Below are 13,709 nucleotides of genomic sequence, written 5' to 3'. Positions count from 1 at the left end.
ATCATTAAGACCGATATTGGATATTACGACGGTACTTATACAGGGTCCAAGAACCGAATAGATCAATTGTGGAAAAAAATATATTTAGGAAAAATCTGAATAATTGGAAATATACTAAAGTCGATTGAGAACTCGTTGTCAACATTGTTATTTTAAATGGAACACTTTATATATTAAGGCATTTTTTGATGCTATATTAGAATCTAAGTACTTTTTGTGTATATTGTTCTATATCGAAGTGTAACCGTTTTCGAAATATTTAAGTCTTTATGTGAAAAATTTAGTTTGTAGACCATACAATAATTATCATTTTTTCTTGGAAGAAAACCTTTTTCATTAGGTTTTGTTAGGGTTCCTTGTAGAGGAGAACCAATTCTAATAGCTTTTATATAAAATTTTTATAATTAGTATTACAAGTTGGTCAAAAAAGAAAAATATAAATGAGATTCATTGACCCGTCATGTGACTCTTTTCGAATGGAAATCTTCTATTTTAATAATTTAATCAAATTAAGCATTAAAAATAAGGGTAACTTTATATAAAGATACCTATTCCGAAAACTTATAGTTTTTGAAATATTTGCAATTTAATACTTTTCTATTAAGTAAGAATACTGACCGGTACTTGACGGCGCGGCGTTAGAAAATAATCAAGTGATACAAAAATATCACTACTTGTCATTTACAAGTTCATTAATAAATCATACCGGAGCCATTAAATTACACCCACGAAGATTATTTAAATTTATTTATTATTTACAGAGAATGTGACAAAGTTATTTCATTTATGACCCGAAAAACAAAAACCAGCACGAAGCACGAGTACTATCAGAAAAATTGTACCAAATTTTAAAAATTTTGGATACGCATGAGCAAGAGTGCAGAAAAATAAACCAGTAGTTACCAATGAAAATTTTGGAATTGCAATTTTCGGATATTATACAGGGTGTCTGCGAAAAGTTGCGAAATCTCGAAACCGAAGATACTATAAACCAAAAATGTGTATTAACCCAAACATATCTTAGTGCAAAAGTCCATAGTTTGCGAGATACAGGCTATCAAAGTTACAATTGTATTTCAATTTCAAACGATAGATTGATCTAGATATATAAAGCTGATAGAAATATAGTGAGAGTTAGAGCCATAACTTTTTTAAATTCGATCTTTTGCCTGAAAAATTAATATTTTGAATTCCAAACGGGCTTTGGGTTCCTTAACGAGAAAAATAAGAGAAAACGACATTATATTCACCAAAGCGGACGAGGGTTCTTGTTTAATCGTAATGAATAGTGCCGATTATGTAAGGAAAGTATTAGATTTTTTGAACACCGATGATTTTGAACTTTAAACAGAAATAACTAACATCTTCTTTGATCACTTTTATACAACATTACACAAAACAATTTCAACAATTGAATACTTTAAACAAAATTATTTAAATTATAGCCAATGAGTCCCAAAAAAATACTTTAATATGGTTTACCTAAGATCCATAAGCCAAAGATGCCCATTCTTATATCTTTCATTAATTCACCATGTTACAAACTCTCTTCATAGCTGAACAATATCCTTAGAGAATTTTTAGGTTTCAATGCTACTTGGTCCACTAAAAACTCTGTTTCACTTGCTAAAAGTATCCAGGACATAGAGGTTCCAGAGACTGCTGGCTTAATCTCTCTCCGCGTGAAAAACTTATTTCCTACCATATTCCACCATCAGACCGCATATTTTGTTAATAAAAAACTTTTACATAGAAAAGTACCTATAGAAGAATTACCAAAAGTTATTGTTTTACAAAAAAAAAGTGTACGATGTTCGCGTCCTTTGGGATGGAGACGATGAACAGCTGATAGATTTATTAAAATTTGTAAACTCACTACCTATAAAATAGAATTTACACTAGAAGCCGAAAACAATTATCGCCTCCCTTTTTTTAGACATTCCTTATAAAAGAAAATAACAGACTTGTATTTGAAATTTATAGAAAATCATCTTCTACAGATAACGTAATACAATTTGATCCCAACAGTCCAAGTAACCAAAAATTTGTCAGATTTAATTCGCTATTCTACAGGTTATTTTATGTCCTTTTGTCACGAGAAGCATCTAATAAGGAACTCTCCACCATTACGTTCATTACTAGAAATAATTTGTACCCAATAAAGTCCATCCCCAAAATCTATTACTGGTTTGTTAAAAGATACAAATTATTATACAATATAATTCCGTCAACAGAAAAATCTGTTTACCTTATATCTGAGTTCGTATAGGCCCGTGTGTTCCTTAAGTAATATCTCGACTCGGTTGACAAGGATCTTTTCGCCGTTGAATGTCATTTCTGCTTTCTCAAAAAAGTATCTAGTTAAAATTACGCCTTTGTTATCTTTCTGTGTTTACCTAATTAAATGCTTGGAGTGCCCAGCAGTCTACGTGGGTCAGTCTGACCGGAAAGTTTCGCAGAGAATGAAAGAACATAAACATCAGTTTGTTAAATACCTTCACGCCGACATAGTTGCTTCCAAATCTGCTTTTGTTGGCCGAAAAATATCCATTTTATAAGAAAACATTATTCATGTGATAAGGATAAAAAACCTATTGATCTTTTAAAATCTCTTGAAATACGAAAAAGCCATAATTTTACTTGTGTAAATGATCAACAGCCATATAGCTCGCACTTTATTTTTAACAATATAGTAGATTAATAATGTTACCATGTAGTACCGTGTCTTGTGTAATAACGAATGCAATCTATTTTTATTATTTTAACATAGCATTAAAGTCCAACCAAATTCTGTTATAGATCTGATGATGTCCTTAAGGCGAAACATGTCACCATACTTGTATACGTGAAACGTGTCACCATACCATGATACTTTATGATTTAGAGTTTTTATTTTAACCTGAATTTAAAATCAGTATTATTGAAAAAAATGGATACCTTTTTTGAACGACTAAACCAGATTTTATCCCAAATACGCAATTTACAAGTCATAAACAAATAACTTTAATAAAAATTAGAGAATTGTTAAGACGCTCAGTTAGGGTAAATTTGTTTAGCTCAGCAGACTGCTAAAAGCTACTGAAATATACAAATAAACAACCAGTACTAAGTAGGTCAAAAAAATAGTCCAAACTAGTATAAGGAATTAAATAACTTACCGAGATGTACTTCTATATTCCACCACAAAAGTTTATTAGCTATGGATACCCTGTATGATTTATATAAAGGGGCTTCCATGGCTTTATTGTGGACATCCATAATCATCAAGTCATGCCTTATCTAAAAGTAATAGGTTTTTATTCATTGTGAGCGGTACTTTGATATCTCACCAACCTGTTTGGTTTCTTCAGCTTTAGAAGACGACGTTGTTCTTTTTTTCTCATTGGTGTCAGGTGAAGCTGTGTTATCTGTTTTAGCTTGATAACTATCTGAGCGTGCAATAACTTTTGGGGGCTCTGTATGTTCTACTAGACCTTAAAAAATAATAAAAGATGCTTAGTGACATAATAACTAAACTTCATTGTCAGAGTCATACCTACCATCCAACCACAAAAAAAATTACTAAGTCCAGACAAGCAAATTTTGTTTTAAAAGATTCAGAGATTTGGTAGCCGCCAGCTTTTAGACACTGGAGAAGGTAGTGGGAGAAATTTTAATAAGAGCGCCACTTGATTTATATATTTTACACCAAACCCTGATATATTATGATGGTAATATAAGCCCCCCTTAATCAAGAAAATGATGACCTATATTTATGCTTGTACCTTGATCCTAAAAGCTGAAAATAATTTGGGAAAAACTCAAATAACAATCCATAGGTCCACCAGATTGATATAATCATCCAAGAATTTACATAGTCACTTCCATTTATATAAAAAAAAATTAAATTCATTCAAATTTAATTTTAAGTAAATAAAAAAAATTGATTAAAGAATTAAGAGTTACTTGAGGTATGCTTAAGGCGTAGCCGATCGATAGTTCTAGCCTGGACACCTATCCCCGCTTCCATCGATACCTCACAACAGAAGCCGAAATCATGCGAGGCGACGACCGCATCGCGATGGCAAAAATTCCGCGCTGAGGCACATATTTTGCGTTGATTCGAAATAATATTTTACTGCAGTTATTATTGTAGTTTATAGTAAGATTACGCATTTAAAATTTTAAACTACCAAACTATTTTGATACTCGCTTTGAGTTTTAAAATGAATAAAAATTCAATAATAAAAATGTAAAATATTAGGTCCCGCGGTATTTCCAATTAGTCGTCCCACTGTACGGCGTGCGCCACCAAATCTCGGCTTCAATTTTGACGCCACGAAACCAGTGTCACGGCTAGTACTATCGATCGGCTACGCTTAAGGCGAGGAATTAGTAAGGAAAAAAAACAAATCAGCACTGAACTACTGTTCAAGGGGAAAATCCAAAACGTGATCACGTGTTGTTTACAAGAAGTATATGTTTGGAGCCTAATTCACGATACCTCACTGGCCCTAAATACCTTTTACAAACTCTAGTCAAGTCACATTAATCTAAATAAAACTTTTAAATAGTAAGGTTCGAATTTGAAAGCCTATTAATGGTATGTTGGTGCAATAAAACCTATTAACCAACAACCAACATTATGACTAAATATGTTATTTGTAGCAAATAGCCGATCCCTGGCGATCCAGGCTCAATGTCAAAATCAATTATGTCGATGCTCGACTCAAATGAAAACCCTCAGGTTAATATTAATAGACTTAGCAAGAACCCCTTAACGTTTTTGTTTTACATAAAAGAAAATAAACCCATAAAATTCAAATTAATAAATCAACCCCCAACCCTAAATCAAACCGTTCGATAAGAAAAAAATAAAATAAAATGTGCAAAAACTTGCGTGTCCTCTAATCTCTTGTGTATTTTGGCTTAACTCTACAGCTCTGGAACCAGTCAGCTACAACCAGGGTAACGACCACATGGGCAAGTCGATTTCAGGCAAGTTCCAATCCAAAATCACAGAGCCACAGTACAATGCTCAGTCCAGGCTGTGTTGAGGCTCACTTCAGCCGGTTGCCAACAGTGTTGGGATGACCAGAGAATAGGAAGAGACCAAAGAATAGAGGAGAGAATGAGAAAAAGGAGAGGCCTCTAAAATAGAGGACAAAAAAAAATCAGTAAAATAAACACACAATGAATTCTATGGCAATTTCCAACATGTTGCTACATACCCAGGTTAGTGAGTGAGGCCTAGAGTCTCGTTTTGTGGTTAGAAAATTTCAAAATCCCATAAATAGTGTGGGAGCAGCCGACCAAATCCAAAAATATCAGGTCAATCCGAAATCCTCTCGGCTACAACTTCCCACTAGACGTTCATCAAATTAAACCCCAAAACTTGGGAGGAATATTTTTCCATTCAACCGAATTACCGGCAAGATGAACTGACATTTTCCTTAAAACCACAAAATGTCGACTGTTCTTTCTGATAACAGGATGGCTACAGGCTGGACAAGGAACTGACAACTGACCAGACAGTGACAGGTGACACTGGCAGTGAACTTGTCACTCTCTCTCTTCGACACGATCTGACCCTGCCTCTTGGTGCAAACTACGCGGAGCCTCACTCTATCAAAATAGAAATTCCGCGATACCACAGCAAAATGATACTGCTCGGATACAAAAACATGGAAAACTAACAAAATTTTCCCAACGGGGCTACGAAATTCCAACTTTCCTCTTACGTCGCTCTGCCTGATTTATGACGCTCCGTCATCCCCCAAATGGAAACCAAACTTTAATGGGAAACAGCAACGCTGCCAAACCTCCACAACAACAAGTGTGTCAATAGTCATTAGTGTCAATCGGCTAGTAGGGTTAGAAACCAGATGTCAAGGCACGTTTATTTACTAAAACTTAACTTGAAGAATTGAAGGGAAATATAGCAAGCAAAACTGGGGAGGCCAATTTCAAATCAATTAGGATACCTTGCCCAACATGATTCCGCTATAGAAGAAAGTATTTGTAAGTTTTCCTACACTAACGGATCACCATCTAAAAGGTCCTATTTACTCCACTCATAGCGCAATCTGTGGCACAACAGCACCCTCTAGAAGTCCCTCCATACCCCAGATATACCGGCCTCATAGAAACTCTTGACAAACAAACCAAAGGTCAGAAAGTTCCCAACACCAGGTACACGAATAGGGACTAAGGAAACATAATACGACTAACTCCACAGAGGTGTGCTGACAGGATAGGGTAGGTAAATACATTCCTAAAAATAATCAAACCACAAAAGCCTTAAAAAAAAAAAATTGCATTGCTATCAAACCCCAAATTCCATTTATAAAAACTGTAAATCACACAACCCTTCCAAGCCGATACCAAAAACCATAAACTTTTGCCCGAATTTATATGAAATCCCATGTTACATGCTTAGGGCAAAATCTGCATGTAACAATGTTAAAGTTTCTTCGATCAGAATCGACCTCATTTAATTCATGTATTAGTCTAATTTTATAAGGGTGGTATTCATTTGCTTTTAAGATGCGTCTTACTGACGTTCCGGCTATATTATTATCAACTGAAATTTGTGAAGTTGCTTGTTCGACGGAGATCAGAACGTTTAATTTTGTTTCTTCAGAAATTTTTGACGACCTGATCTTGGCAAATCCCTAACATGACCTGAAGTTATGAATTTGTGCTCTATTCTACTAACTGTTGACTGAGAAATAGGATGGTTTGGGTATTTGGCATTAAACTGTTCACTTACTTCTTTTTACATGCGCACTCGATCCCCGTACCCTGGCATCATCAAAATATCAATTCGTTGGGTTTCCGTTAAATTAGCCATAATTTATTCTGATAAAAACTATTAATTTTCGAACTGACGGTGACATTCGAAAATGAAGATTCTTTACAAGTGCAACCATGGAAATAGAAACAATTGGCAGTGTTTATAACATTATTTTTATCCTCGATTTTACCTCAATTTGTAAATAGACGTACTTATTTGTTTTCTTGTTATTTAAATGTAAATATTTCTGAAACAGTTGAGTTTTGAGATAAGGTGTGTTATACGAAACTTGCTTGGAATTTCGCCTATATTTCATAAATGCAATAAAAAATATAGCATTCCATTTAAAAAAATGACCGATGACGTCATATCTTTTTTTTGTTCCACTCTGTATACAAAAATTTATGTGAAATAATGCGCAACTTAAAACAAAAATCGACGGGTTCGAGCGTTTTCTCAAAAAATCATGTCTCAATTTTTATCGAATTTATGCTTTAGGCGGTCACTGTTGTATAAGGGTATCGATTCTGTCAGTTCCAATCATTGGAAAAATAACGTCAGACACATAATAGATATAGAGAATATGTGTTAGGAAAACTGACCAGATAATGGAGGACATCCCTGAAAAATTTATTATAAAAAAGGATGATGATGAAAGTGATGACTCTGATGAGTTAGACGATTTAGAAGAAAAAAACATTGATCCTGATTCTCAGTAGGAAACAATGATATTACTATATGTATATTTATACATATACATATTATTTATTATGTAAGTCTTTTAAGTTAGATTGTAGTGTTCAATTTTACTTGTGTTTTGTTTATTTTTTTTTTGTTTTATGATGAAAATAAAAACATTAAAAAATTTACTTCAAATCGTGTTAAGAAAAAATTTTCCTGAGTCCATTAATATAGGTGTACAAAATCAATCGCTATTATTCTTAGTTATAAAGGTAAAAAAACAGGTAGTAGAAAGTAAAAAGGTAAAATATCCAATATTTTTTTAATTGATAGTGTGCGCCACTGAAAATGCCTCCAGACCAAGTTCGAAATGGGTTTATTACACTATTTATGGCCTTCTTCCGCCTTTCGTCGCGGTTACAGTTAACGCAGATGAATAGCAATTTTTGTAAGGCGTACAATAAGGCTGCAACAATAAAAGTTTCTTCACAGGCTTCTGAAAAACTGGTTTGTTGATAACAATGAGGAGAAGCAGAATAAGGATGGACAACACAAAAATGACGAAGAGATTTAAGATTCAGAGCAAAATGAAGTAGCCCAAGTACCGCCAAAGGATTACAATGCCATAAACATTTTAAATGAAGATTTTGGGATAAAAAGAGAAAGAACAGAAACTCCAGTGATCCATAATGAAATAGCACCCAGCCAAAGACCTACTTTAACAGATCTACTTATATCCCCTAAAAATATTTGCCCCCGGTCGATAATCGAAAAAAGAAATACAAATTGTAAAAATATTAGTGCTGGAAAAGCAGCAGTCATCAATTCTACACCATACAAAAGACCTTGAAGAAAATGTATCGAAAAAGCCAGAAACAAATAGATGCAAGCAAAAAAAAGAGTAGCAAATGAAAAAAAAGAGTAAACAAGCCCAACTCATCCAGTCTAAAACATAGAAAAATAATTTAAAAAAATCAGAATGGTCAAGTTCGTCAAAAAGTGAAAAATGCAGCTAGTGATATAGAGTTTATTAATTCCTTTTCAGCAGTGATACCGAATGTCTATTTTTTATGGGTAAGTTTTCTGAGGATCGACAGGGAGAGAAAGCAGTGATCCAAATCCGTAAAGTGTAGTACTAGATGGGCCCACGGAGATTGTGGAGAACTTACAATCTGGCACGTTTGTTGTGTTCTTTCTGTGAAGGAAGGGTATTTTTGAATAAAAGTTAAATGCTGTCTCGAATTTGATACACTGCTAAAAACTTAATTTTTCCTCATTACGTTTTTTAGTTTCCTTTAAATGTATTTTCTTACTGTAGTTAATATTCGTTAAACTTTAATATAAATATATGTTTTTTCTCTAAAAATAGTATTTTATTTTTGGTTCCAAAAAAAGTGTCTCAAATTTGCCTTACTAACTTTTGAGGCCACGCCAAACAGAGATCGATTTCGGTCGCGCGTGGAATTCTGAACTTTAAAATAAATGTAAATCGTTTTTTTGTAAAACTTTAAGAGAAATTATAAATTTAGGATTATTACCTCTTCGTCCTATTAACGACGAAATGCAAGAAAATCTTCTTAAATGAATAGCTCAGCTTAGTGAGTCTACTTAATAATTTCTATTTCAAAATCTAGTAAACACTTCTTTCGATTCACAAAGAATTTTACCTCAAAATCAACCAAAGATATCAAAGTCCTATTGTAATGATTAGTATCAAAGAACTAAATTTAAAGTGCTACAAAAAATTATTTACAAACCTAAGCAAGTGAATCCAAACTTTGCAACGCACTCCTTGGGCTCTAAATGCGAAAAGTCACTGTCCACTTCTCCATCTTCTTCTGTAATATAAAGTCCATAATTTGATACGGGTTTCATTGCATAGTCGCCTGCATAGTTGGTGCTGAACTTTAACAAAATCAACCCAATCAAATCCTGTATTTTGGCGGTGGCAATACAGGTTACATTAAGAGGGTAGTTTCTTTGATCTTCTGGTAACATTGTCAAAAATATTCCGTACTTTTTTGTAGGGATGTTTATTTGCCCGGCACCGTCAAACTTAGCGAATTCCATGTAAGGGTTAGGAGGTAAATGGGTCGATTGCTCCATTAGGGCACTTAAAGCTGATTTTTTTGGAGTTTTGACTAAAATTAAAAGTAAAAAGATAAAAAAATTTAACACGTGACAAAAAATTGATATAATACGAACCGTCTGATTTATCTTCTTTTTTTTTAATAACAAACAAGTCTTTAGCTGCGGTGTCGTCGGTATTTTTATCACTTTTACTCTCCCATTTTACATGTTTTATTTTAGCGGCTTTTTTGGAATGGTACTCTAGTTTTTCCAGTCTAGCAGCTGTCATCGATCTTTCCCTGCTTAAGCTGTAGTCTGCATTTATTTGAAGATCATATGAACCTTTTAAGATAAGCATATTAGATTTGATGACGATGGATAATTGTTAAATTTATATACAGAGGTTTTTTATTATTACGATAAAATTCAGATGCGTGTTCCTTGGATAATATCAAGTAAAAAAGTTCCTATAAACATATGTCCTAAACGTCTTACATTTTACACTACAGGGTGGTAAAGTTGACAGAAAAAAACTTACTTTTCTCGATAAATTCGATACCCCTGTACATATTTCTCTGAAAATTGGTACGCAGTTTCTAAGCATCCATAGCGTTTTCCCCATATACAATTTTAAATTTTTATATTTGCGATTAGCGGTCATACGGACTTTGAACTGAATATTTTTTTAAAAAGAAAACGGTACGCCACTGGTTTTTCTTGCAATAAAAAATATTTTTGAATGCTTTATTTCTTTTTAGAGTATATCTGGTCTCTTAGAAATTGTTCGCCCCATGCACGGTTTTCGCATGAAAAAATAAAACCATTTTTGTGGATAGCCATAACGACTAAATCTGATTATCTTAATCAAGTATTATTTTTATAACTCTATTTCAGCAAGTTTTTTCCGGTAAAATAAACTAAAATAATTACTAAGTATGCCTAATAAATGAGATTTGAATTTTAGATAAATGAGATTTATCTAAAAATCTAAAATTTAAAGATATTAAATGAGTATATTTCTAGTACAAAATTCTAAGTACAAAAAATATTTAAGATTTTCGTTCATTGTACAGATATACCAATTTAATTGCCTCCCATTTTGTCTTAATATCGCTCCATTTATATTTACCAAAGTTATCAAAACAAGTTGCAAGTTACCTTCGTATTATAGGTATACTAATGGTAATATATCTCGACGATATTCTAATAATAACAAAAACCAAAAGAAATGTGGGAACAATACACAATTTACAATAAATACTCTTCAGAATTTAGGGTTAGTTATTAATTGGGAAAAGAGTCAAGTAAAACCATTACAGGAGGTCCAGTTTTTAGGTTTTAATTATAATACCATTAAAATGGCAATTTCTCTACCTAACAAGAAAGTCTCATCTATTAAAAAAGTGATCAAAAAATGTAAACGCAGACAACAATTCGAGAGTTTTCTAGGTTAATTTGCACTTTATTGGCGACCACACCAGCCATTCCATATAGTCGAAATCACATCAAAAACCTAGAAAAAGATAAATTTCAATGTTTAACGCACATTAAAGAGTTATAATTTCTGCCCTAATTATAACTCTTTAATGTGCGTTAGCGGGCCTATTAAATCAAACGTGTCCTGGTGGCAAAATAGTCAATTTCAGACAATAAAGCCTAAAAATTTTTTCTTAGAGGTGTTTACTGACGCTTCAAAAAGTGGCTGGGGCGCCTTCTATAATACACATGACATAAGTGTCATGGGTTTTGGAATAAAAACGAGAAAGAAAGGAACATTAATTATCTGGAAATATATGGCCTTCAATCTTTCACTAAATTCAAAAAAAAATATTAAAATTCTTTTAAGAATTGATAATAAAACAGCAATAGCCTGTATCAACAGGCAATTCAGCATCTATGGGAGTGGTGAGAAAGTAAAAAGATAACAGTATTTGCTTCTTATATCCCTTCCATAGAAAATAGAGAGGCCGACATAGAATCAAGACACCTATCCCTAGAAACAGAATATGAACTAGATAACAATGCTTTTCAAAAAGTAGAAAATACATTCGGAAACCCAGGAGTAGATTTTTTTGCCACAATGATGAATAAAAAATGAGAGATATATTTCTTGGTTTCCCGACCCAAATTCCTTAGCGGTAGACTCTTTTACTGTATCATGGAAAAATGAATTCTTCTATGCTTTTCCTTCGTTTTCTATGATCACAAAGACTTTAGAAAAAGTTGTGGAAGAGAAAGTATGTGGTATTGTTGTGATACCTAACTGGCCTAGTTAACCTTGGTATCTATTGTTTTAAAGTTTATTAATCGAAGACCCTCTTTATTTCAAGCCCCATAATATTCTGTTACTTTCTCCTTTCAGACAAGCACAGAAAATTTCCCTGGTGGCCGGGAAATTATCCGGAATGCATTTATAAAAAGAAATGTTACACCATCGGTAATACCCATATTGCTAGCCTCATCGCTGACGGAACACTAAAACAGTACAGTGCTTGTTATAAGAAATATTGGGCTTACTGTAAAATGCATAATCAAAATGTATTTGAATATACATTAGATAATTATTTAAAATTCTTTATATTAGAAACAAATAAAGGGAGCTCATATTCTATAATTAACTCTTATAGGTCAGCTAACCTAACTAGTCAGTCAACCTAATTTTTTCATTAAACAATGAGGACAAAAGTATTATTAAGCGACCTTAAAAGAACTTTACCAAAGGGATTTTTAAGACCAATCCACCCCAACCAAAGTACAATACTACATGAAACATAGAACCGCTTCTAAAATATCTGGAAACTCTTTTCCCATTGCATAATATCTCTTTTTTAAATTTTATAATATGCCTTTAGCCGAACCTACCGAAATGTTTGCTAATACCATTTTAAATCCGGGATTGGATATGCCAGATCAATAAATAAGTTTTGTAATTTGTCAGATAATAATAATACAGACCTAATATAAGTGAACAGCCATAAAATTGGCTTTAATGTTAGTCCTTTACCAGTAGTACTAGTACTACTATATTGTTATTAATCCATATTATTTATAGTTTAGTCAGTCGCTCATACCCTAATTAATAAATAAGTAGTTATTTAAAACTTATATCGTTTACAGTATTAGTTGCCATAAGTACTAGATTACTACTATTTATAGTGTCATTATTTCGTATTGTTAGTCAATTCATTGTTCTCACTCTAAATGAGGAATATTTAATTGAACTATAGTTGTGTCACCCAGGCATATAAGAGTATTATATATATGTACATATATAAAAGTATATTTAATATCAGGGACGTTTTTCCACCGGTAATAATTTACTATCAAAATTGCCTTTGGAAGCTTTCAACATCTACAACTAATCATATCGGAAGATAAGCGAAGGAAAATTTTAAGATTAATCGAATACCTTAGTTACCTGTATGAAGATTAATCGCAATTTTTTGAGCTTATCTTCCGAAATGATTACCTCTCTCCTCCTTCCCGGGTCTACCCATAATTGGCAATTTTGTTCAAAAAATTGATTGACTTAGAATTCCAAGCGGATTATCGAGCACTCGGCAGCAGGGTCAACAAAAAATCGTTTTGCTTTTAATGCGTATCGTTGGATATGAATCATATGAAACTACAAACGTAATCATATCGGAAGATGCTCGGAAGAAGCTCGGAAAATTACGATTAATCTTCATAGAGGTAAGTAAGGTATTTGTTAGTAACTTGTGTTGTGTTTTGATAAAATAATTATAGTCATATTTAATTTAAGTCAGTGTGGCAACATCCAAATTTATTACTTTTAAAACCCGCCACTACGTGGCGCTCGAATCATGAAATGCTAAAATTGATATATCACTTACTTGTCATCCCTCTCTCTCGAGCAAGAAATGATTTGTGAAGAGGTGCCTTGTTTATCGCTAAATATAAGTTTGGTTTTTAGCCTAAATAAGGTGTTTTAATAACGAAAAAGTGTTAACAACAAATAGCTGAAGCTTAGGAAACTCTCCTAACATAAAATGGTCCTTCGTACTCGGAGGTAAGCTGATAAAATTGTATTGGAAAATTAGACCCGGAAATTAGAAGCCGGTGGCGTCTAAAAATTGCATCATCATCGTCGTAGTTGCATCGCGGGGACCGCGCTTTCAAAAGCCCGTATCACACCGGTCAATCAGCGGCAAAAGTCCAAATT

The 13,709-nt window shown here is 33.1% G+C and overlaps 1 protein-coding gene across 1 annotated transcript in view; it reads right to left on the bottom strand.

Moving 5' to 3' along the window:
• The window catches only part of LOC126741200 (stress-activated map kinase-interacting protein 1), a 50,635-nt gene that overhangs the window by 7,594 nt on the left and 29,332 nt on the right, over window positions 1-13,709 (bottom strand). The window contains exons 3-6 of the mRNA XM_050447555.1: window positions 9,662-9,868; window positions 9,214-9,597; window positions 3,334-3,473; window positions 3,159-3,279 (exon numbers count right to left, since the gene is read on the bottom strand). Of these exons, the coding sequence (XP_050303512.1) occupies window positions 3,159-3,279; window positions 3,334-3,473; window positions 9,214-9,597; window positions 9,662-9,868 (852 nt within the window). The remainder of the gene's footprint in view (window positions 1-3,158; window positions 3,280-3,333; window positions 3,474-9,213; window positions 9,598-9,661; window positions 9,869-13,709) is intronic.

Source organism: Anthonomus grandis, chromosome 10 (assembly GCF_022605725.1).
Source record: "Anthonomus grandis grandis chromosome 10, icAntGran1.3, whole genome shotgun sequence".
Lineage (NCBI taxonomy): Eukaryota > Metazoa > Arthropoda > Insecta > Coleoptera > Curculionidae > Anthonomus > Anthonomus grandis.
The sequence above is the reverse complement of the archived record's forward strand: the minus strand, read 5'-3'. Positions and strand labels throughout refer to the sequence as shown.